The 25,448-nt window shown below is 41.8% G+C and overlaps 1 protein-coding gene, 1 long non-coding RNA gene and 7 other non-coding genes across 9 annotated transcripts; 3 read left to right on the top strand and 6 right to left on the bottom strand.

Annotated features, from left to right (window-relative positions):
* Nucleotides 1–849: 849 nt before the first annotated feature.
* Nucleotides 850–922, bottom strand: trnav-cac (transfer RNA valine (anticodon CAC)). Its single transcript has one exon. It is a non-coding gene; the product is annotated as a tRNA-Val (tRNA).
* Nucleotides 923–1,045: 123 nt separating this feature from the next.
* On the bottom strand, nucleotides 1,046–1,118 carry trnav-aac (transfer RNA valine (anticodon AAC)). The gene has a single exon. It is a non-coding gene; the product is annotated as a tRNA-Val (tRNA).
* A 191-nt stretch (nucleotides 1,119–1,309) lies between these two features.
* On the bottom strand, nucleotides 1,310–1,382 carry trnav-uac (transfer RNA valine (anticodon UAC)). Its single transcript has one exon. It is a non-coding gene; the product is annotated as a tRNA-Val (tRNA).
* A 771-nt stretch (nucleotides 1,383–2,153) lies between these two features.
* On the bottom strand, nucleotides 2,154–2,226 carry trnav-cac (transfer RNA valine (anticodon CAC)). Its single transcript has one exon. It is a non-coding gene; the product is annotated as a tRNA-Val (tRNA).
* Nucleotides 2,227–9,080: 6,854 nt separating this feature from the next.
* LOC143747609 (uncharacterized) lies at nucleotides 9,081–10,230 on the top strand. Its single transcript, XM_077240432.1, has 2 exons — nucleotides 9,081–9,658; nucleotides 9,798–10,230. Exons 1-2 carry the CDS (start codon nucleotides 9,081–9,083, stop codon nucleotides 10,228–10,230), a joined length of 1,011 nt encoding a protein of 336 aa, XP_077096547.1.
* Nucleotides 10,231–10,782: 552 nt separating this feature from the next.
* Nucleotides 10,783–11,254, top strand: LOC143747596 (uncharacterized). The gene is made up of 3 exons (XR_013206769.1): nucleotides 10,783–10,825; nucleotides 10,951–11,023; nucleotides 11,141–11,254. It is a non-coding gene; the product is annotated as an uncharacterized LOC143747596 (long non-coding RNA).
* An 8,225-nt stretch (nucleotides 11,255–19,479) lies between these two features.
* trnam-cau (transfer RNA methionine (anticodon CAU)) lies at nucleotides 19,480–19,553 on the bottom strand. The gene has a single exon. It is a non-coding gene; the product is annotated as a tRNA-Met (tRNA).
* Nucleotides 19,554–19,648: 95 nt separating this feature from the next.
* trnal-cag (transfer RNA leucine (anticodon CAG)) lies at nucleotides 19,649–19,731 on the top strand. Its single transcript has one exon. It is a non-coding gene; the product is annotated as a tRNA-Leu (tRNA).
* A 667-nt stretch (nucleotides 19,732–20,398) lies between these two features.
* On the bottom strand, nucleotides 20,399–20,472 carry trnam-cau (transfer RNA methionine (anticodon CAU)). The gene has a single exon. It is a non-coding gene; the product is annotated as a tRNA-Met (tRNA).
* Nucleotides 20,473–25,448: the final 4,976 nt, after the last annotated feature.

The following is a 25,448-nucleotide window of genomic DNA, read 5'->3' as shown; positions in this document are numbered from 1 at the left end:
AAACAGTCTGTTTTGGAGGTGTTTTCCCTTTAAGAGTTCAGTGTTAACGCCCACTGTTATGATTGGCTAACGTCAGTGCTGCTTATGCATAAATTATTAACGTTTATCATTTTGTATCACACGTAGACTACACAATGCTCCACCACGTGAAACTTCGGTCTTCCGATCTTTTACCATCGTGTCAATTCTCAATTGATTTTGATTCAAATGCGCGAGGGAGTGAGAGAGAGAGAGAGAGAGAGAGAGAGAGAGAGAGAGAGAGAGAGAGAGAGAGAGTTTGAAGGCGCGCGCGCGGCCGGGGCTCTCTCTCTCTCTCTCTCTGCTCGTTCTTCAGTAACATGCCCTGTCACACTCATCTGATCACTCACCGTTCAAATTAAGCTTTGGCGGGCTGCATATGCTGCAAATAAACTGCATCCGACTGTTTTCCTTGACGTCTGGATCGTTCGGCAGCGTATTCAAAGACTCAAACAGGAACAGCACATCTGCGTAGCATCGCAGTCATCTTGTAAACAGACCCACTCGCTGCACGAGAACGCATGCGATGATGCGAAATGAGGCGTAGTTGTCTTGCGCTGGAGGCGGTCATATGCAAACGACTTGTACGTCACTTCGCACCGTGACGTCACTTCATACCTTTTGCGTGTTAGGGGAACGTGATGACCACTACACTACAGAAACCTATTGATGAGATGCATGTGCTTTTTAGAAGATGGCTCCTTCCCATAATCTGCCCTGCAAGCAGTGTGACAGTCTGTAAATTCTGGAAACAACAGAACAGAGGTCAATGAAGTGTACTGACCTGCTCGACAGAAAATCGCATACGAAATTCTTGCAGAAACCACCACCAGTTTCCGCCCAGTTTCGAACTGGGGACCTTTCGCATGTGAGGCGAACGTGATAATCACTACACTACGGAAACACGTCTTCAGGTTGCAGACATAAATCTTTAGGTACACGCTTGTTAAAAAGCGTATAAAGGAAATGAGCGCTACACCCACCTTACGTGGCAAACAGTTTAAAGTTTCTGTCAGAATCCAACCGCTGTTTCTGCTCGGTTTCGAACCGAGGACCTTTCGCGTGTTAGGCGAACGTGATGACCACTACACTACAGAAACCTATTGATGAGATGCATGTGCTTTTTCTGCCCTGGAAGCAGTGTGACAGTCTGTAAATTCCACAAACAACAGAACAGAGGTCATTCGCCATGGCAGTCTGCCTACAGCTCCTTGGTACGATGGCCTTCACCTGTCTCAAAAGTAAGGGTTATGTAGCGAATTGCAGCATTTATATTTAAAATGCCTCCACTTGTTTCCGCCCAGTTTTGAACTGAGGACCTTTCGCGTGTAAAGTGAACGTGATAACCACTACACTACGGAAACTTGGTTTGGACGTCTGTTACGACCCCCGTGTGGGTCATATTGTGTGGGTTCGGTTGTCTTTGTTACTTGTTTTGTAGGTTGGAGTTGGAGTGAGTGACGTCATGATGACTGATGGTTTACACCTGTGCTAGATCTGATGCCGGCAAACAAAAGCAGCTCCCTTCGGGCGTGACGGGGCGCGCTCTCCCCTCGTGCCATTTTGTTGTTGTCTTGTTCCCGTTTTGGTCTATTCTCTTACTTTATTATTTTTACTTTAATAAATGTTATTCCTTTTTCCATACCACTTTAACGTGTCATCTCCTTCTTTGTCGCGGCTTGCGAGTCGGCCGTGACACGTCAGTCCCACCTCTTCTAGCGTACGCTTGTTCAAAAGCGACTGAAACTATAGACTGCCTAGTTTTTTTAACATGGCATAAAGCTGCTAATTTTGTTGGCAGACCAAACATTTTGAACTGAGGACCTTTCGCGTGTAAAGCGAACGTGATAACCACTACACTACGGAAACTTGATTTGGACATCAGTCCCACCTCTTCTAGGGTACGATTGTTCAAAAGCGACTGAAGCTATAGACTGCCCAGTGTTTTTAACATGGCAAAAAGCTGCTAATTTTGTTGGCAGACCAAACATTTTTTATTACAGTACAGGAAACCTCAATGGCCATTTGTTTTATTTGTGTCCTTTTCTAAAGAGATTAAACCACAAACATCTCTGCAAGTGTACTGACCTGCTCAACAGAAAATCGAATACGAAATTTTTGCGAAAACCACCCACAGTTTCCGCCCAGTTTTGAACTGGGGACCTTTCACGTGTGAGGCGAACGTGATAACCACTACACTACGGAAACTTGATTTGGATGTCAGTCCCACCTCTTCTAGGGTACGCTTGTTCAAAAGCGACTGAAACTATAGACTGCCTAGTGTTTTTAACATGGCAAAAAGCTGCTAATTTTGTTGGCAGACCAAACATTTTGAACTGAGGACCTTTCACGTGTAAAGCGAACGTGATAACCACTACAATATGGAAACTAGATTTGGACATCAGTCCCACCTCTTCTAGGGTGCGCATGTTCAAAAGCGACTGAAGCTATAGACTGCCCAGAGTTTTTAACATGGCAAAAAGCTGTTAATTTTGTTGGCAGACCAAACATTTTTTATTACTATACAGGAAACCTCAATGGCCATTTGTTTTATTTTTGTCCTTTTCTAAAGAGATTAAACCACAATCATCCCTGCAATTGTACTGACCTGCTCAACAGAAAATTGCATACGAAATTTTTGCAAAAACCACCCACAGTTTCCGCCCAGTTTCGAATTGGGGTCCTTTCGCGTGTGAGGAGAACATGATAACCTCTACACTATGGAAACACGTCTTCAGGTTGCAGACATAAATCTTTAGGTGCACGCTTGTTAAAAAGCGTATAAAAGAAATGAGCGCTACACCCACCTAGCGTGCCAAACAGTTTAAATTTTCTGTCAGAATCCAACCACTGTTTCTGCTCGGTTTCGAACCGAGGACCTTTCGCGCGGGAGCCGAAAATGGTTAAGCTAACTTCCCTTAACTTTTCCCATTCATTCTCTATGGTACTGCTCAACACAATGGATGCAATATACCTTTGGCCACACGTAGACTTCCTGGCGCTGTTTCGCTTTTCGGTGGCGGGGAATTTTAAAGGGGTCATGACATGTTTTTTTGTTTTGTTTTATTATTTTCCCTTAGGTGCAATTATAGTATTACTATAGTTTTTTGTACAAAAAAACTTTAAAAATATAGTGATTTATGACCTTTTCCCACCCTGTTTCTCACCTCTGATTCAAACAGTCTGTTTTGGAGGTGTTTTCCCTTTAAGAGTTCAGTGTTAACGCCCACTGTTATGATTGGCTAACGTCAGTGCTGCTTATGCATAAATTATTAACGTTTATCATTTTGTATCACACGTAGACTACACAATGCTCCACCACGTGAAACTTCGGTCTTCCGATCTTTTACCATCGTGTCAATTCTCAATTGATTTTGATTCAAATGCGCGAGGGAGTGAGAGAGAGAGAGAGAGAGAGAGAGAGAGAGAGAGAGAGAGAGAGAGAGAGAGAGAGAGAGAGAGAGAGAGAGAGAGAGAGAGAGAGAGAGAGAGTTTGAAGGCGCGCGCGCGGCCGGGGCTCTCTCTCTCTCTCTCTCTGCTCGTTCTTCAGTAACATGCCCTGTCACACTCATCTGATCACTCACCGTTCAAATTAAGCTTTGGCGGGCTGCATATGCTGCAAATAAACTGCATCCGACTGTTTTCCTTGACGTCTGGATCGTTCGGCAGCGTATTCAAAGACTCAAACAGGAACAGCACATCTGCGTAGCATCGCAGTCATCTTGTAAACAGACCCACTCGCTGCACGAGAACGCATGCGATGATGCGAAATGAGGCGTAGTTGTCTTGCGCTGGAGGCGGTCATATGCAAACGACTGGTACGTCACTTCGCACCGTGACGTCACTTCATACAATGGATCTAGAACGAGCTGTATTTAGAGCTTGATTAAATAAATGCTTCGTTTATAATGGGGAGGACGTCTTAAGCTATGAAACTTGCAGGAAGTTTTAATAGTACATAGATCTCTTATACACCAAAACATCAAGGCAAATTTGGTTTCTCATGTCATGACCCCTTTAAAAGCGTAGTGTCATCTGTCAATCAATCATTCGCAGTGGAGGAGGGGAGACCCGTTTTACGATCGGAGATATTTGTTTACCGAATTGTCAGCAAATTGTTTTGTTTTTTACAACAATTTTGTACAGTCTAAACTACCTTCAGACAGATTTTACCTCAGGTGACCACATATACATTATTATTCATATATTTTATCATTTAAATTGCATGTTGTTATCATGTAACGTAAGTTAAGTTAACTGTTAAGTTAATTGTATTGTTAATTGTGTTGAATTGATTGTGATGTTAAGAAACCCAGTAAACCAAACTCCTCGTTGTAAATACAGCTGTTATTTTATAAGAGTGTCTTTGTTTGTAACGGTGAATGTTTCATCATTGATTTCTTACTATGCAATCATATAAAATGTTTACAACTATGTGTTAACAGTGCAGTATGATGTAGTACTTTTAATGTAATTAATAAATAGTACACACAAATATAATACATTTGAATTACAAAAAAAAATGATTACAAAAAAATATGTGTGCAATTTAATGGTATAGTATATGAATAACATTTTATTGTGATAAAATAGATAATTAAACACAATAATAGTGTGTGAAAGAGGATATTGTGAAATTAATATGAATATTTATTTAATAATAAAATGGTTAATTTAATTGTTGTTTTATTTATTAAGAAATAAAATAATTGAAATCAGAATATAAGTGCGTTAATTAAGTGTGTTAATGCAACAGACCATAAACACTAATCAGCTCTTTGTGAATGTATATGTACAGCACAGCAGGATGCAGGTGAAAGTGATCTTCCCAGGCAAGATCAAAGTGTGCTTCAGGAAAGGACCGACTGGATATCTGAGACAAGATCCCTCAGATGAAGCCAAGAGGATCAAAGACAACCCCAATCTCCAGGACAAATCAGCCCCTTAAAGGGAAGACAAGGTCAAGGAGAATGCCCGCTCTGTTGTCTTCATGAGAGGAGGTGATGTGTCAGACAGAAAAGAGGTGCTTGGAGAGTATGTGCTTCAGTTTGGAAAGTACAAAGACAAATCATTCCGGTGGCTGCTAGAGAATGATGTAGGCTATACCATATTCTTGACTAAGAAGGTTGAGGAGGAGGAGGAGAGAGCCGGTCAGTTTAAACCAGAGGGTCCCAAAAAGGACAGCCTACTTTCATTTCTTGAGTACAGTAGAAGCTTACAGGAAATCGAGGACCTCCTAAATTAATTAACTGGAAGATCAGTGGCACCACCTGTGAGGAATGAAGATGACAACTTGGTTGGCTTTGGGATTAATGCAGAAAAGACTTGGAGGGATGTTTGGGAGAGCAGAGCAGATGGATATGCTGCATTTATCCTCCAGAAACAGTGCGTCACAGGCAGCAAAATGTTTCGGCTGCAGCAGTACCTCACTCAGAAAAAGAGCCAGCTTCAGAGTGTTTCAGCGGAACATGCTTCCACTGGCCTTACAGCATCTGCCTCTCATCCTCCAGGTTTGTTGACAGTACAGTTGAGTATATATAAGGTCGAATTGAAAAATTTAAATGTGGGATGACATATGATTCCCATCTTTGCTTTTATGCTTTGTTTTACAGAAATGGAGGATGATGAAGAATTGGAGAGAATGATGCTTTCTATATCCCCATCCAAAGTCCAAGGCCAACTGAGTAAGAAAACCTCACACAGACAAATTTTTGGATCAGTAAGATTTTTTTACTAAGTCTGTTATTTGATTCAAATACAAAATAAAACAGTCAAAATTGTGAAATATTATTAGATTTAAAAATAGCTGTTTTCTATGTGAATATATAATAAAGTGTAATTTATTTCTGTGATCAAAGCTGAATTTTCACCATCATTACTCCAGTATTCAGTGTCACATGATTCTGATGATTCGGTGCTCAAGAAACATTTCTCATTATTATCATTGTCAACAATTGTATTATTGTTACAGTATTACAGTACAACAAATAGTTATTTACATTTTTATTTCAGGATTCTTTGATGAATAGAAAGTTCAAAAGAACAGCATTTATCTGAAATAGAATCTTTTGTAACATTAAACACTATTGTTCAAAAGTTTGGGGTCAGTAAGAATTGTTAGTTATTTTTGGGGGGAAATAAATAAAATAAATCAATACTTTTATTCACGAAGGATGGATTAAATTCATCAAAAGTTACAGTAAAGGCATTTATAATGTTACAAAAGTTTCTATTTCAACACACACTATTTATTGTGGTTGCTATATCCATATTTTTCTGAATGTACACCCGTATGAATGTGGAGTATTGCTGTAAAAGAGCTTAATGCTCAGTCAATTTTCCCTGAATAAACAACAGTTGATGATATTTATAATTCCATCCTTTCATACCAATCTTTGGTTTGTTCTTTTTCCATAGAAGTGGAGGAAGGTGAAGAATTGGGGAGGATGATGCTACCCACATTTTCATCTAAAATTCCAGACCAACTGAGTGAGAACCACATACATATACATACATGCTCTATCAAACTGCATTCATTTCCATGAAACATCATTACATTTTTATACAGCGTTATTCAAGATGGTAAATGTTTGGCATGTTACATTGTTTCTGCGCTTTGCTATATATATATATATATACTGAATATATACATACAAGCTACAGTATGGATTTTCACAGCAGCTTCGGTAACAAATTCGAGACAAATTCTGCTGTAAAGCAGCTCTAACAAGCCAATTGTGACATTATTCAGCTCAAGTCACTTCAGTATTGATTCAGTTCAATTCAAGATTCAGATCAATTGTGCATACATACTGTATATACAGTGTATTTGTGCATATAAATGTACATGTGACTCCTGTACACACCACTGTACACTGAACAAGCAGAAGGCACGTAGCAGTGCTTTACATTTTTCACATCTGTGTGTAGTTTGGTGTGTACTGAACTTTAACAGTAAAGGGTTTTATATGTCATTGTGTCTGTTTATGTTATAAATGCTTGAAAGTTTAATTATCTTCACAATGATCACTTCACTTCACTATTATCTTGCCAGGCTATTCCAGTAAAAAGCAAATCAGTTTTTTTTTTCATTTACTGTTTACCAGCCTCTCTTAGTGAAAGACCATGGTTGATTACATGGTCAATGAATGGACAATTTCATCACTGACTACTGTTCTTCCAGCCCTTGGAATGCCACCACCACACATTCTTACACCTCAACCTTGCCCTCTCCTTGAGCCTGCTCTTCTCCCTGCTCCTCTCACTGCATCTCTCACTGCATCTCTCACTGCACCTCTCACTGCATCTCTCACTGCACCTCTCACTGCATCTCTCACTGCACCTCTCACTGCACCTCTCACTGCACCTCTCACTGCATCTCACAATGCACCTTTCACTGCACCTCTCACTGCATCTCTCACTGCATCTCTCACTGCACATCTCACTGCATCTCTCACTGCACCTCTCACTGCATCTCTCACTGCACCTTTCACTGCACCTCTCACTGCATCTCTCACTGCATCTCTCACTGCACATCTCACTGCATCTCTCACTGCACCTCTCACTGCATCTCACAATGCACCTCTCACTGCATCTCTCACTGCATCTCTCACTGCGCCTCTCACTGCACCTCTCACTGCACCTCTCACTGCATCTCTCACTGCATCTCTCACTGCATCTCTCACTGCGCCTCTCACTGCACCTCTCACTGCACCTCTCACTGCATCTCTCACTGCACCTCTCACTGCATCTCTCACTGCATCTCTCACTGCACCTCTCACTGCATCTCTCACTGCACCTTCTCCCTGGGCCCCTTGGTCTTACTCTTCCTCATCCAGACATTACAGTGTTTGTCTTTTTCTGTTTATGTGTCCAAAAACATCACTCCTCAAAGTCCTCCTTTTACTGTATAAGTGTCAATGTAATAGGAAAAAATAACCCCTGCCACTGAGTCTAAGCCAGACTGGAATCAGCTATTGTTGGCCCAATTTACCCAACATAAATCAGCTGTGTCAATTATTCAATTGTTTGTTTATTATCAGCTGAGATATATTGTTTTTGAACTGTTACTATTGCAGAAGCAGAGGTTTTTATACTGTATCTAAGGTTTGGAATATTGTTTTTGCTATTGTGGGATGGTGTGTGTTAACAATTGTAAGTACTACAAAAACAATCCATAATTTTGTTGGGAGGTATAGCTTTATTGTATTTAGAGTTTTGAAAATGTGACAACTGGTTGGACAAACGCTTGAGACCACATCGCCTTTGAGACCAGTGCAGGAAACCATGCTCTGTCAATGTAAGGACTTAATGTAACATAATTTTACTTAATAAAATTTAAAACACATTTAACATATTTAACAAATATAATGCTCATCTATGACTAATGTCAACCATGTCATCCTGCAGCCCTCCTCCCAGTGACCTCTGCAGAATCTATAGCCTCTACTCCTCCCTCAGGCCCCCCTGCAACTGCTGTCCAGTCGGGACTCCTTGCAGCCTTTACTCCACCCACAGCACTCCCTGCAGTCTCTGCTGGGCACCCCCCAACTCAGATGGAGGAGAAGCCAGCACTTCCACCACTGCCAGGCTATGAGCAGGATGTAAGCCAATGGAACTGCTCTCACCAGCAGAGAATCTGGATGAAAACAGAAATGGAAGCCTTGGGACTGTGGCAAGGCTCTAGACCGGTGAGACATCCAATGAACATGATCTCCTTGTGGTGTTACCCACCTCAGCCTGAGCTTATTGATGCTGTCTATAAGTTGCCATCACCGAAATACTTTCAACTTCATCCATTCTTCATTTGGAAACCAGAGCACTCCATTATGGAAAGAGTCCGCAACAACTACACTCTGCCATGTCTGAACGGCTGTCCGAATCCTCACGTTGTCTCATCAGGAGTTGGATGACCCCGTGTCATTATTGGTACAAGCAGCCAGTACTACATGCTGGCCTCTCGGCTCAGCTGTAAAGTCTGTAAAAAGTAATGGTATGCAGACAAACCTCAATGGATGGACATGCTGCCAAGTCGATTCTGCAACATTTTTCCAGCTTTTCGTATGCACAAGAAGGCCATATGTAAGACTGTGATGGACGAGTTGCGGCGCACAGCAAAGTCTCCCAATGATATGGCCAATCAGTTGAACGAAGCTCTCAACCTCAGGTATGAGCGTGCACACCTGGCTTACCTGTCCACTGTTAAGAATGTGCTGGATGGAGACAGTGGACTTTATGGTCAGCAGACCATCACAGGGGCACTAAGAGCAACAAATACTCCTGCTCCATTTGGTGAGTATGGTGATGTGGTCGGCTGGTGTGGAGTAACAGTCTCACCCCACTACTTGGTTGACTGCCTCATTCAGGAGTACCATAGGCAGGAGAGCACAATCAATTTGCTCCTTAAAGCCACATTTGGACAAATATTAAGGGCTGACCATACCCGCAAGGTGGCCCGGAAGGTTGTGCTTGCATCAGGTACTATGTCGTCATACGCTGTGATGAATGAAAACTGGATAATCTTGTCCTGGGTGATGCTGCAGTCTGAAAGTGATAAATCCCTGCAGCCAATAAATGCTGGGCTGTCCTGTCGTTACATTTTTGCAGAACTGCCAAAAGCCAACTATCAGTGGCTTGACCGGTAAGAACCAGCCATCACATTTTCCTTCCCACCTATATTATATTTGTAAAGTAAACAAAATATAGTATAGCAAATACATGTATCCTATTTATTTGAATGTTTAATATTTTAAATATACTTCTCTTTGTGTGTGGAACAGTGATTGCTGTGCTGCCTTCAGGATCCCAAACCCTGATCCCCAGGAGCACCTCCTCTGGGATTCTTGGAAGACCACTGAGGCTATAGTGACTGAGGCAAACTCTGGGCATCTCATCGACACCTGTGCCTCCCGCAAAGAATATAATAGCAACATCAACATCAAGCTGGACTTGTTCCACTGCATGCGGTGGTTCTCCAGAGAGTGTACTTCAGAGCACCATCCACTGCACAGTGCTTTCTGCAAGTTTCTGTCAGCAGCTTTTAGTGTTGTGGACCAGATGGACCTACAGAGACTGAAGCAGGCTTATGTCTTCTGTGGGATAGTGCCTCCAAATCCAACAAAGAAGCATATCAGGGAGCACTGTCGCACTAGGGTCCCACACCCCAAAGAGCTGCTGGAGAGAGTGGAGAGAGTTCTCCAAGATTCTTTTTAGAATGAGATCCTGATGGTGGGCCACTGTTCAAACCATCGATGTTGAAGGTATGGAGGATTCAGCGATACCACATCCTCAGAGGCTGCCTGAGTGACCCAGAGATTGAAGAGGGGATCAACCAGCTGAACCATGTGAAGGGGGAGGCGGCAGCTGTACCCGTGTGGATCCCTGTGAGAGGCACCTCTCAGCAGGAGGGATTCCATTTTCATCAGGCGAGATGGGTCACAGGCACTCAGGTATCCACAGAAATTATCCAGGCGCTGGGCATGATTGGAGTGGCTCGCTGGAATTTCAAGCGCCTTGTGGACCTGAAGCAGCCTGGAGTGAAGCTGCCTGCAGTTTTTGATCCTGTGCTGATCATGGAACTGAACAAGCCATCAGACGTGGTGACAGGCCAGGCCAAGTACCCTGCCTTAATTATCTCACACACAGACACCGGAGAAAGGTTTGGACTGCAGTATGTTGTCGTCCTGTCCCCCTGGACTGGGACAAGCACAAGTCCCAGAAGGTACCTGTTGCAGAGGAGGGAGAGCATCAGTCCTCACAGCCATCTGCTCTCAGTGAGATATTCCCACCTGATGACACAACTGAGGAGGTGAGGGGGGAACACTTTGCTCAGCTAAACTTGACTGTTGTACTTACAAACATCCCCATTCACTATAATCCAAATCTAATATGTAATTACTGATTCTAACCCAAATTAATTACTCTATGCTCCAGGATGACATCTTTGGTGTGGCTTCTCCTGGCTCAGAAACAATGATCCAGCCTGCACAGCCCACCAGTGTAAAAGGTGATTCAGCTCACATCTTCATCCCTTAATTATTCCTTATTTATATGAATACTACATATATTTTAGAGATAAAGGTGAAAATGATTTACTTATTCTGTCCCTTTTCCTCTCTTTTAGATGAGATGACACCACCACTGCCCTTTGCTCCCTCTCCACGAGCTGCTCGCACAGGTTCCATCAAGGCAGGGGGTATACTTTTTTTCCTAGACCATTTTCGGTGGACACAGCCCATGAGGGATTCCATTGTTGGCCTTCTGGCAAAGTACCATAGGCAGAAAGACCTTCTCACCCAAGTGGATGCGGAGTATGCTGCCCTCGTGCAGGCTGCCTCCAGGGATCTGTTGTGAACTTTTTCTTCTCAAGTGTAGAAAAGATAGAGTTGCAGACCAGGAGATTGTTGAGGTATAAGTTCTTTATTTCGTCGCTGTAGTCATCTCAATCAAGTCTAGTCTAAGGGAACTTTACATTGCAGTTTACATACATTTCAAGGGGGTGGGATTAATTTCATAGTGGAGGGGACTCTTGAACAAAACATGTAAAGGAAAGTACATGATTCAGCTGGTTACCTGATTTCATCAGGTAACAGTGTAACTCAGAGCCTTGAGATGCTAATCTAATCAGCCAATCAACAAAACCTTTTGACCTGACCTTTGAGATGTGACAAGAGGTTAATGTCCAAAACCTTGATTGCCTCAAAAATGGAAAACAGTGTTTGCCCTTGCTGCTCAGGAGCTCTGTAAGCAGCCGCTCAAGGAGAAGGATGGTAGTCTCCTCTCCACAGGTCCTCCTCCGGCAATGGAGTGCCAGCTCATTCCTGGTAAGATGCTTGTTGACATCTTCATCTGTCCGCGCAGGCCAACCCTGGGATATCAACAGCTCTCTCTTTGCTTTGCGAAGCATAGAAACATCAGCCGCATCCCACTCAAAAATGCACGCTGACAGCCGTGACATGAAGATGGGATACAGCTGATGGGCATCAGTTGTACACCCCATGGCAATCCTGCGCATAAAATGCCAGATGTCCAAGCGAATCATGAGATCAGGCCACCCTCTGAATCTGGTTTTCAGCTTGGTCTCACCCACATCAGTGCAGCAGCCACAGTCCACGTACAAAACAGTAGGTGGATCCACACTAGCCTGCTGGTAACTTTTCACCAGACCATCGACCATCATGTCCAGTCCTGCTCCTTCCTGTGCTGTCAGCACACTCATGAGCACCTGACCAAACTCATTGCCAACAGAGGTAAGCCAGAGTCCCGTTCCCCTTGCCGTCCCAGCCAGCTTCTTAGTGATCTGCAGTAGATGACAGGAAGCATGCAATGCAATGAAACATCACACCATGTAGAATATGATACTCATGCTCTGATAATGATATAACAGTAAACACCATAAATTAACAAAAATCCCCTGCTAACCTTTTTAGTGGAATCCATCTTCAAGACTGAACCATACGTAGATGTTATCCTTGCATGGATTTCATCCAGCCTTGTCAGGATGTCTTGGCTGTACACGGTGAGCAGCCACTTGCAGCTTGGGACCAATGTAGGCTCTGGGGGTTCCTGGAATTGTATTTGCAACACCCCGGGTCGTTTGAGGAAGTCCACACATTGGGTGGTGTACCGGGCCATACGCTGGAGCCACTCCTCACTGTGGTTCTCACGCAGCTGTTTGATGACCCGCGTGGGACTGTTGCCTAGGCCACGCTCACGCAGGAGCCGAATGACTCTCACATCACAGGCATACCTTAGGAAAAGCAAAATCCACACATTCATATATTTTACATAATTGATTAGTAAAGTATTTGCAAACATATGTGATGATGGGCTATCAACTGGATGTGGAATTAAAGTGCCCTTACTTCCGCGTGAGGATGACCCGAAATTCAGAGCGATGGCCCAGATCCAGCTGTTGCAGGACAGTCTGACTCCAGGACACATGCGAGGCTTTACACTTCGTACAGATGAGGGTTTCTGTGACCATGTTGTACATCCTATCGATGTCCAGAACCTGCCGTGCCCTTTTGTGCAGACCGCCTCCAGTCAGCTGATGCTGCCCGCAGGCAGAATTGGGACAGAGAGCCTTGATCTTCCACAGCTTGTACGGCATCCACAGCAACAGAGCATGACAAAAAAATCTGTCTGGAGCTGGAGCCTGGTTGTAAATAAGTGCTGGCTGTGGTGGGTAATACCAGAGCTGTAGTTGTCTCGAAGCTCTTGTTTTCCCTTGGGCCCCATTTTAAAAAGCCTGCTGGCAATCCACCTGTGATCCTCTGGTGGCAAAGTGTCCGACCACAAACGATGCAGTCGAACTGCAGATGCATCTTGCAGTAATGCCCCCAAAGGAGTAGTCTGTGAAGGAAAAAGACAAAACATTTAGTCTAGCAGGTCATTTATTTAATTACCGCTTTATCTATCCAAGACTACCCTCATATAAAATAGAAAATATTGGATGTCAAATACGTACTTAAGGTTATAGAATAAAATGTATACATTTGTTCCAATAGTTTTCAGAATTGTGTCAGCTGCTAGCACTAATTTGTGTGACTCTACTGAGTTGTGACAGTTAATATGCAAATTCAATTATTTTGGACCAATAAAATTTGAAATTACTTACCGAGACAACATGCAATGAAATATAATATATGTTGCATATATAACAAGAGAAAGAAACAGTCATAACTGTCCAATAATTTTAACTAATCCTAGATGGAATTATACAATACTGTTTAAAGGTCTATGTTCAGTAAGATTCTTTTTGTTTTTGAAATATGATTAAAATACAGTCAAAAACAGTAATAGTGGGAAATAATATTGCAATTTAGGATTGTAATTATTTGAATCTGTTTTCAAAAGTATTTACAGTTTTTTTCAATCGCTAACAAGCGCTTACCCATACTTCAGATACTTTTTCCTAAACTCTTAACACAGACTCACACCAACAAAACACAATTGGCCAAATGGATAATTTTCTTCTCAATAACACATTTTGTTACAGATTTTTATGATTGTTTACACACTAAAATAAAAATTTCCACGCAATTTGCAAAATTCTACTCCAATGAGCAAAACCCCTCCACAGATTTGCACAACATTACACACATTGTCTGTTTTACCCTTTTAGCAAAACATTACACACAGTGATTTGTAAAACTCTACACACATTTTCACACCTTAGACACAGATAAGGATTGTGAGGTTACTTCCTTGTCATTACAAAGCCCCGGTTTGCCATTGACCACACTAATGAATGAATTGGATATGCACATCCATCAGGCGTGGAAGCACACATGTGCTAATTTGAAAACGCATCACTCAGGAGTGCTATAAAAGGCAGCAGGTGAGTTCACCTGTCTTCAACAAAAATGGAAGGAGCTAGAAGAAGAAGAAGAAGAAGAGTGAGAATAAGAGGGGGGGCTCAAAGAGGAGATGAAGGAGGTAGAGGAAGAGGAGAAGGAGGTAGAGGAAGAGGAGAAGGAGGTAGATGAAGAGGAGAAGGAGGTAGATGAAGAGGAGAAGGAGGTAGAGGAAGAGGAGAAGGAGGTAGATGAAGAGGAGAAGGAGGTAGAGGAAGAGGAGAAGAAGGTAGAGGAAGAGGTGAAGGAGGTAGATGAAGAGGAGAAGGAGGTAGAGGTTTTCAAAATTGCGTGTAAACAATTGAAAAAAACTGTAAATATATACTAACTCTTCATCTCAAAATAGAACACATCTTTCTCTGCACACACTAACTTTACCAAAACACTGGAAATCTGACTCAGAATGAAATTATTCTGTCAAAGAATAACACTTGTTTTCACTTCACAAGGTACATGCAGTCAATCAAAGTACTAGGGTTTCAAAATACTGGCTATTGTATTACAAAAACTTCATAGACTTTTGTGTTTCAGTTTTACAGGTATTTGCATACAAAACATGCAATCCACCATTTTTACACTAAATTTATTGGTTGGGAACTGTATGTCCACATGTACAGTATTCCAGTAAAAAGCAAATCAGTTTTTTTTCCCTTTACTGTTTACCAGCCTCTCTTAGCGAAAGACCGTGGTTGATTACATGGTCAATGAGAGTGGCACGAATTTCATCACTGACTACTGTTCTTGCAGCCTTTGGAAGTCCTTAGGCCTGCTCTTCTCCCTGGCCCTGCTCCTCTCACTGCACCTCTCATCTCTCACTGCACCTCTCACTGCACATCTCACTGCACATCTCACTGCACCTCTCGCACATCTCACTGCACCTCTCACTGCACATCTCACTGCACCTCTCACTGCACCTCTCACTGCACATCTCACTGCACATCTCACTGCACATCTCACTGCACATCTCACTGCACATCTCACTGCACATCTCACTGCACCTCTCACTGCACCTCTCACTGCATCTCTCACTGCACATCTCACTGCACCTCTCACTGCACCTCTCACTGCACATCTCACTGCACCTCTCACTGCACATCTCACTGCACCTCTCACTGCACCTCTCACTGCACATCTCACTGCACCTCTCACTGCACCTCTCACTGCACATCTCACTGCACCTCTCACTGGGCCTGCTCTTCTCCCTGGGCCCCTTGCTCTTACTCTTCCTCGTCCAGACATTACAGTGTTTGTCTTTTTCTGTTTCCAAAAACATCACTCCTCAAAGTCCTCCTTTTAATGTATAAGTGTCAATGTAACAGAAAAAAATAACCCCTGCCACTGAGTCTAAGCCAGACTGGAATCAGCTATGGTTGGCCCAATTTACCCAACATAAATCAGGTGTGTGTCAATTATTCAATTGTTTGTTTATTATCAGCTGAGATATATTGTTTTTGAACTGATATCATTGAAGAAGCCGAGGTTTTTATACTGTATCTAAGGTTTGGAATATTGTTTTTGCTATTGTGGGGTGGTGTGTGTTAACATTTGTAAATACTACAAAAACAATCCATAATTTTGTTGGGAGGTATAGCTTGTCTGTTAAGAAAATGTAAGCATTGTGGAAATGTGTTCACAGACTGCATATTGTGTGAAAACTGTATATTATTGCTCTTAATTCATTATGATAAGATTTCCTGCATACAAAATATATTTCTAAAAAGTGCACAGATGTGGAATGTGTCTTAGAATGCAATGTGGATTATGCCAGTACTTACAGAGACAGTGGTGCTTGGTGTAGGGGCACTGGACACTGCTGCGCTGGGTTGGTCAACAGCCTGAGATGTTTCCTGGAATACAAAATATGTTTCTAAAAAGTGCACAGATGTGGAATGTATCTTAGAATGCAAGTTTCTAAAAAGTGCACAGATGTGGAATTTGTCTTAGAATGCAATGTGGATTATGCCAGTACTTACAGAGACAGTGGTGCTTGGTGTAGGGGCACTGGACACTGCTGCGCTGGGTTGGTCAACAGCCTGAGATGGTCTCCTAGCCACACTCAGATTTGGCTTTGCAGCAGCAATGTGGGACCCACCAAATCTTGGTTTGGTAAACTAAAAAAGGGCAAAACAATTTCAATGAAAAGACAAATTGAATTGTAACAGCACATTGGCCAAAAATATAATAAAATGTAAAATGAGAAAATATCTATTGATCCTATCATTCATTATATAACTAAAGGACCTGCTTTCTTTCTTTAACTTATTTTTTTGTCTGTGTATTACCACACTCTACTACTTATACAGATTGAAATAAGCACAGTTAGAATAGAAAAATGTGTGGGAAGGTATTGCTAGAATGTGAGTATATAGTAATTTAACAAGTACCTTTTAAAAATGACTTAAAATCAAAAATAGTTTGCACATAGTTTGTAAGAGAAAGCGTTTATTAACAGTAATGAAGGTTACCCTTGAAATGGCAACAAAGCAGATTCATGATGACTTAATTAATAATACGTGTATAATTAATTGTGCATAAGTGGAATGTTACCTGAGAAATACAGAATGAAAGACGTAGCTTCAGTAGCCAGTTGGAAAAATCAAGAGAGATGCCATGAAGGACGCGAGTGTCCTTTAACCCATAATGGCAAAGCCCAATTAGAGAGGAAGAGGAGAATGCAAGAGCAGAGCCCAGAGAAGAAAGAGAGATCATATAGGTTACATTGTTCTTTCACCATTTTACTTGATCTAAACCAACCTGAGACAGTGAAACTGACCAATAAGCAGACTACAGCCGCCCCTGTACAAGGTGTCACAGCTGGCAGGTAGGTGTAAAAACATACCAGCCATTTCCACTGAACTTAAACCTTTATACTAAACGTATATTAAAACTGCAATTATATATATATAAAAAAAATGTTATTACCTTTGACAAACTTGGTATAATTTTAGAAGTAGGCTGGGGTGGGAGCTGACGCTGACTCTGCGCCATGACCTCCTGTGCTGGTCCAGTAGCGGCAGACTGTTGTTCAACAACCCTTGGTGCTTGTCCAATAGAGGCTGTGGCCTGCTTAAGACAACCACAAAAATACATAGGCTACAATAATTGTTGAACGAGAAGAATTTGTTCAGTAAATTATACATATATAAAAAAAATACAAGTTACATCTTTACATTGTTACCTTTTGAGTGTGAAAACCACATATGCACTTTGGGACCGCTCCGAGCAAGGTTGTCTGGCCGCGAGACTGCATCGGACATCTTTCAATCTGTAAACATTATCACACATATAACATAGAATACATGCATTTCTAACTTATCAGTATGAATGCCACATTAATTTATTGTAGTCTGTCATTTATTTTTATTCATGTTCTTTGAAGGGGAGATACAAACTGTAAAATTAGAGATAAAGAGTGAGTAAAGTTTGTATCCTCCTTTAAAAGAACAAGAGAGGAACATTTCACACCTTCAAAAAAACATCCATTCACTCAACATCCTCCCAGTGCAAAAAAAAGTTTTTTTTTTTACATAAATAAACATAAATCTCAAATACCTGCAACATTATCTACATACATATCTATAAATAATGATGACATTGAATTAAATGATTAGGATTACAATTATTACATCATGCAAAGGTGACAAAAGCACACTCACCCTTTGGTACACGTCATGCCACTTTTTCTGTCGAGGAGCTGGCCTGTTACCCTCATTTGATGGCCAAACTCCTGTGCTGGCAAACTTTTTTAGCCTTGCAATCCAGTCAGTATCTGACATGGCTTTATGGGATTTTTTGCCAGACATTTTTTTGTTGGGGGGCTAACGGTTAGGTTATATCGTTTTGAACAAAACTACTATAATACAAATTATTTCTTTAAAAAAAGCACACACGATATTTACAATTATAATATATACAATTATATACAAATATAAAATTACATTGTCCGAAAATACAGTTAAAGTTACCGAAAAATAAGTTTCGCAGTCCTCCGTTAAAATGATGATGCCTGACCTCCGTGACAGTGATGCTCGACGTCTGAACTTTTTGACCTCTGACACGCCCCTCAGGATATGTCATTACTTCGTACACCTTCGGCTCAGTTCGGCAACTTGATTGACACTCGGCTAGCTTCCTGACTCCTCCTCCTAGCGGTGCTAAGCGTAAACGTGCCATCGACATTTCCTTGTACTCTGATTGGTCAAATGTCGAAAATGATAAGGAAAAAGTCAAGAATGGCGCTCTCTGATTGGCTGCAAATGTTATAATGTCGAGAATGGCGCTCTCTAATTGGCTGCAAATGTTATAGCGCGTCGACGTGATTGGCTGTGGCGTTCAACATTGTTCAACATTATCCCCATTTTGACGGACTATCCTTCGGCAGCTGGCGTTCAGGTCACAGTCTCCCCTGGAGGCGTGGGTTCGAATCCCACTTCTGACAAACCTAACCTTTGGCTGCGGGCCCAAGCTAGAGTCTTTAACCCTCTGGCAAGTTTATCAAGAAATGCAGTAATGTTGACAAAGCACTGCAAATCAGTTCATGCTAGAATAAACCAAACATTAAAGTAACACTGACCTGCAGTACATGACCTTTAAAGTAACACTTTAGTGCAATGTATGGGATTCTATGGCACTTGGAATTTCAAGTCATGACATTTCAGAAAAAATGGACATGTTGATTGAATCGGATTCAACTGAATTTCACGAAATAACATGTTGTGATGTTTACCGGAAGAAGATGCAGTAGAATTTCATGGCAAGGATTCTTGGAAATTTCTTGGAATGAAATGTCATGGGTTTGGGGGCATGGGGTGGAGTGTCATGACACAAGATTCAAGGAATGTCATGTAAAAAATTACATTAGCATTAACAAGACATGCCATTAGAATGAAAGAATGATATAAGCCTTAACAAAACATTGTAACAACACTGACACATATGACATGAATATGAGAGTAATACTATTACTGCATTTGTTCAACATTAGTCTTAAAAAAACACTGGATTTCAATTACAGTGCATATGAAGAAATGGACAAAGGCATAAAAGGGAATACGGAAAGCAGCTCCTTTATTTACACGGTCCCGTGTATCAAAAAGCACCATTCTGCCCCGTGTGAGGCTCGAACTCACGACCTTCAGATTATGAGACTGACGCGCTGCCTAACTGCGCCAACGAGGCATGTGCTCTGACTCGGGTAAGCGGTGAAGCTCTAAATTCTAGATCATCTGCCATTCCGTGTAGGTGCAAAAATGCTGCTCACCACTGGCCGTCATGTCAGGATGGCTGAGCGGTCTAAGGCGCTGCGTTCAGGTCGCAGTCTCCCCTGGAGGCGTGGGTTCGAATCCCACTTCTGACAAACCTAACCTTTGGCTGCGGGCCCAAGCTAGAGTCTTTAACCCTCTGGCAAGTTTATCAAGAAATGCAGTAATGTTGACAAAGCACTGCAAATCAGTTCATGCTAGAATAAACCAAACATTAAAGTAACACTGACCTGCAGTACATGACCTTTAAAGTAACACTTTAGTGCAATGTATGGGATTCTATGGCACTTGGAATTTCAAGTCATGACATTTCAGAAAAAATGGACATGTTGATTGAATCGGATTCAACTGAATTTCACGAAATAACATGTTGTGATGTTTACCGGAAGAAGATGCAGTAGAATTTCATGGCAAGGACTCTTGGAAATTTCTTGGAATGAAATGTCATGGGTTTGGTGGGCATGGGGTGGAGTGTCATGACACAAGGTTCAAGGAATGTCATGTAAAAAATTACATTAGCATTAACAAGACATGCCATTAGAATGAAAGAATGATATAAGCCTTAACAAAACATTGTAACAACACTGACACATATGACATGAATATGAGAGTAATACTATTACTGCATTAGTTCAACATTAGTCTTAAAAAAACACTGGATTTCAATTACAGTGCATATGAAGAAATGGACAAAGGCATAAAAGGGAATACAGAAAGCAGCTCCTTTATTTACACGGTCCCGTGTATCAAAAAGCACCATTCTGCCCCGTGTGAGGCTCGAACTCACGACCTTCAGATTATGAGACTGACGCGCTGCCTAACTGCGCCAACGAGGCATGTTCTCTGACTCGGGTAAGCGGTGAAGCCCTAGATTCAAAAATGCTGCTCACCACTGGCCGTCATGTCAGGATGGCCGAGCGGTCTAAGGCGCTGCGTTCAAGCTGGGGAACAATAGTCCAACAAAGGTGGGGAAGAAGGGAAGAAAAGGGGGAAGGAAGAAAAAGAGAGGGGGAAGAAGAGAAAGAAAAAACGAAGAAAAGAAAGGCTGAAATTTGATGTTCAAAGATATGCCTTCATTAGCATAGATCTTATGATACATTTTCCGGTTTCTTCGTGTGTGAAAATCACGCATTTATATCACACTGTTTTCTATTTCAGGTGTGCACCAAGTTTGTTCCCGTTTTAATAAAATATACATATTTAATTTGTTTTTTGTGTTTTTTGATATTCTATCATGAAAAATAATGTTATTTGCATTATTATGCAATGAACAAAGATGCAAATCATTAATTAGTAACTTATATGCTGTAAAATGTTTCACAAGAATAACAAAATGTACAAATTATATTTTTATATACAAATGTTATATTGTTGCAGTGTACTGATAAAATATTGTTATAATAAAGTAAAAGTAAATAAGCTAAATTTTTTAATGCATACTGTTCCAGTGTTTATAAAATATACATATGTAATTTGTTTGTTGTTTTTTGATATTCTTTCATTAAAAAAAAATGTTATTTGCATTATTATGCAACGAACAAAGATGCAACCCATTAAATAGTAACTAATATGAAGAATGTCTGTCACAAGAATAACAAAATGGACAAATTATCTTTTTAAATACAAATGTTATATTGGTGCAGTGTACTGATGAAATATTGTGTTATATGAAAGTAAAAGTAAATAAGCAAATTCTTTTTGAATGCATACTGTTCCAGTGTTAATAAAATATACATATGTAATTTGTTTGTTGTGTTTCTTTGATATTCTTTCATAAAAATATATAATTGCCAATGGAACAGTGTTATTATTTAGTAGTTGTTGTATTATTATTGATCTGATTAAGTATTTTTTTAGGTTACATTCAAACAAGACACTTGCAAATCTGTTATTTGTAATGAACAAAGATGCAACCCATTAAATAGTAACTAATATGCTGAAAATGTCAATCACAAGAATAACAAAATGTATAAATTATATTTTTTATATACAAATGTTATATTGTTGCAGTGTTCTGATGAACTAGTGTTATATGAAAGTCAAAGTCAAAAAGAAATCACTTGCCAATTTGTTTTTATTTGCCAATCATGCCAACAGAACAGTAATGAATATTAAAATGTTAAATACTGGTAACATGTTTTAAAAATAAATAAATAAAATGAAGAGTTAAATAGGTTTTCAAAAACAAGAAATAAAAAGTTAAAATGTTAAATAACGTTAAAAAAAACAATTAAATAATATTCAACACAAGTATTAACTATTTAAACAACTGTTTACACTATATACATGATGCTATATACATGAAAATATATACATTATTTGGAAATGGTTCTCCGCATTTCCTCTAACCACACTTCTTTTGAAACAGTCTCAGTCTGTGGGCAGTACACCCTGCCCCTGTACTGGCTATGTCCTGTTGCACTTGTTTTAAATTGCCCACATTTTTTGCAAGTGTTGGCCTCTACGGTTCTCCTGTAGGGTCTCTTGGGCATGGCGTCTGGATTGGCAGCTGGTGAAGCGGGTAAGCGGGTGCCCTTTACAGCTGTTGGCTGTAACAGTGGCTGTACCATTTGCATCCCCTGGGCCATTGGGATGCCCTGGATCATTTGCACTCCCTGGAACATTGGCACACCCTGGAACATTGGCACAGCCTGGAACATGGGCACACCCTGGAAACCTGGTGCTGATGGTATAAGTATATTTGGTACCATCTGCAGTGATGCTCCAGATGCAGATGGTGTCAGCAACGTCTGACTCTGCGCTGGTGCCTTGGGTCTGAGAGGGGGTCGCCCAACAGAAGTCTGCCTCTTCTTGCCTGACCAGCTGTACTCTCTGGTAGCTTGTACTGGTGCTGCTCCCCTGGTTGTTCTGGCTCAGTCCGTAGACGTTTGGCTACCTGGAGAGGCTCATGAGCTTCAGGGAGGGGCTGAGGCAACTGAATGCCCTGAAGCAGCACAGACAGCTCCTGCTTTTTCTGTCTTTTGTTATACCACTGAATCAGGGTGTTCTGGTTAACCTCCACCAGCTGCATGGATGTTCCTCCCATCACCAAGCTGTTGCCCAGTACAAGCTGCCTTATCCTGCGATAGTCTTGCAGGATCAGAGACCATCTTCACAGGGCTCCCTTGCCTTTTCTTTTGGGGCTTGGGTGGACAGTGCAAAGTCTGATGAAGATGGTCTCCACCAGACGGCAACAGTCAGGCCACTGAGCAGGTGCGCTGCTTGCACCCAGCACACATCTGGTGGTGCTCTCTACACCAGGGTGAGTGGGCTTCTTCGGGACCTTGAAGCGTCCACTCAGCAGTCTCTTTCGGCATCGACTGTCATACACCACCCGTTCCTTGTCCCGGTCATCCAGGTTCTGCCAAAGAGCAATTATGGTGTTGGCTTCCTGGTTGGTCAGGCCGAGGGCTGTGTGGTCCCGGAGATCCACCAGATATTCTGCCAGCTGGTCCACATGTTGATAACCCGGGATATTTTGGTAGTCAACAGCCTATTAAAAAACACAAACATGCAATACAATTATTACATCACATCTGTCTAATGCATAATTCCATAACTGATTGTGTTATTTTCCTGTTTATCACCGTAAAGCACTGAATAGTACAAAGCAGAGAGCGCCATTCTTGACATTTTACAAAGCACCAAATAAATAAAGATGACTTGACTTGATGTGTATTTGCAGCTTACAAATGAATTTAGGCTGTACTTTTAAATGTAAAATATGTGGAAAGTCTGGATTTAAAGCACTGGATGTTAATTCATCATAATTATTCTAGTTAATTTGAAAGACATACAAAGGAGTAGTATTTACCGTCTCTTCTTCATCAACATCCTGACCAGCATCCTCTGGCTCTGAGGGGAGTGTTGAAACAGATGTTTCAGAGGGAACAGGTGTGACAGCAGTCCCTGAGGGTCCAGGTGATGAAGGAGACTGTGTGAGGACAAGTTTGGGGTCAGGGATCAGTGAAGGGGATGTGGAGCCCAGTACAGGTGTGGCACTGCTGGTGACCAGGGTAGAAGAACCCAGTGTCAGTGTGGAAGAGGGTGGTGACAGAACAGCCTCCGGATCTGCTATTGTGTGATCCTCGCTGATGTCACAGAAGCCCTCATCTTCATCTCGCTCCTCCACACTGAGGTCCTCAATGAGCTCTGCTGTCTGCTCAGAGTCAGGATTCATGTCCTGCAGTGCCTGACCAGTCTGCTGGAACAGATACTGCACTCCAATGAGCTCACCTGAAATAAAAACAATAAACAAACTTCAGTCTAGTAACTAGTCATTAAATATTAGTAACAATATAAAAGTTATTCTTACAATTACTTTATAAAATCAGTAAATGTTTCACAATGAAAAGAAACGTGAGGCACGAGCTGAAGGTGGACACTTTTACAATTATACTAAAAGACTATAATCAATCAGACGACAGAGGGCATGTTTCCTAAAAAGTTTTGATCATGTTGATCATTTAGAGTCCTTTAGAAACTTGCATATCAATTATGATACAATCGACTCTATAGGGTTAAATCTGACATATAGACGGAGGTTACACAGTAATTGCAAGTTGATCAAATAAAAAATATATAAAATAATTCTCACCGGTGTAACATGCAGGGGGACAAAATGTGGGGACCACTTTCCTGCCAAACAGCTTTTCATAATTGCCGTTTACACAGTGAACAAGTTCTCCTGTGTAGCTGCGCAAAGCTGATGGCTCCGATGACAGGGAAGCAGCCTCCCGGTCCTGGTTCCACCGGTGTAGACCCTCCAGCAGATAAATCTGAAAGTTCAGACTGTTTGCACTGGTCCCTGTAAATAGACACAACAGTGTTCAGGAGGTGTTAAAGGAACACACAAAAACACTTAATGCTCTTTCTTTACACATGCACAGTGTGTGTGACAAAGACAATACCTGGGATGAAACGGTTCAGGTGTAAATGAAAGGACTTGAGAGAAGTGGAGCCTCTGGCACATCTGTAGGTCTTTAGAAGCACACCTCCCTTGTTTAGGCTCCCTGTCTCTGTATAGAGCACAACACCAGGGGGGTCTTGAATGCATTTCACATGCTTCTTCTGGACATTCCAGATGTGCTCCATCCTTTCTCGGTCCAGGAGAGGAACACCCAGGGAGTCTTTGCCCTTGCTGCTCAGGAGCTCTGTAAGCAGCCGCTCAAGGAGAAGGATGGTAGTCTCCTCTCCACAGGTCCTCCTCCGGCAATGGAGTGCCAGCTCATGCCTGGTAAGATGCTTGTTGACATCTTCATCTGTCAGCGCAGGCCAACCCTGGGATATCAACAGCTCTCTCTTTGCTTTGCGAAGCATAGAAACATCAGCCGCATCCCACTCAAAAATGCATGCTGACAGCCGTGACATGAAGATGGGATACAGCTGATGGGCATCAGTTGTACACCCCATGGCAATCCTGCGCATAAAATGCCAGATGTGCAAGCGAATCATGAGATCAGGCCACCCTCTGAATCTGGTTTTCAGCTTGGTATCACCCACATCAGTGCAGCAGCCACAGTCCACGTACAAAACAGCAGGTGGATCCACACTAGCCTGCTTGTACCTTTTCACCAGACCATCGACCATCATGTCCAGTCCTGCTCCTTCCTGTGCTGTCAGCACACTCATGAGCACCTGACCAAACTCATTGCCAACAGAGGTAAGCCAGAGTCCCGTTCCCCTTGCCATCCCAGCCAGCTTCTTAGTGATCTGCAGTAGATGACAGGAAGCATGCAATGCAATGAAACATCACACCATGTAGAATATGATACTCATGCTCTGATAATGATATAACAGTAAACATCATAAA

Source organism: Siphateles boraxobius, unplaced genomic scaffold, assembly GCF_051911475.1.
Source record: "Siphateles boraxobius isolate OS27281-9 unplaced genomic scaffold, OSU_SipBor_1 23, whole genome shotgun sequence".
NCBI lineage: Eukaryota > Metazoa > Chordata > Actinopteri > Cypriniformes > Leuciscidae > Siphateles > Siphateles boraxobius.
The sequence above is the reverse complement of the archived record's forward strand: the minus strand, read 5'-3'. Positions and strand labels throughout refer to the sequence as shown.

Bases quoted from the DNA above. Each gene is read 5' to 3' on its own strand.
- LOC143747609 (XM_077240432.1), top strand. From the start codon at position 9,081: ATGCACAAGAAGGCCATATGTAAGACTGTGATGGACGAGTTGCGGCGC. The intron at 9,659-9,797 runs GTAAGAACCAGC...TGTGTGGAACAG, and splicing joins AACTATCAGTGGCTTGACCG to TGATTGCTGTGCTGCCTTCA.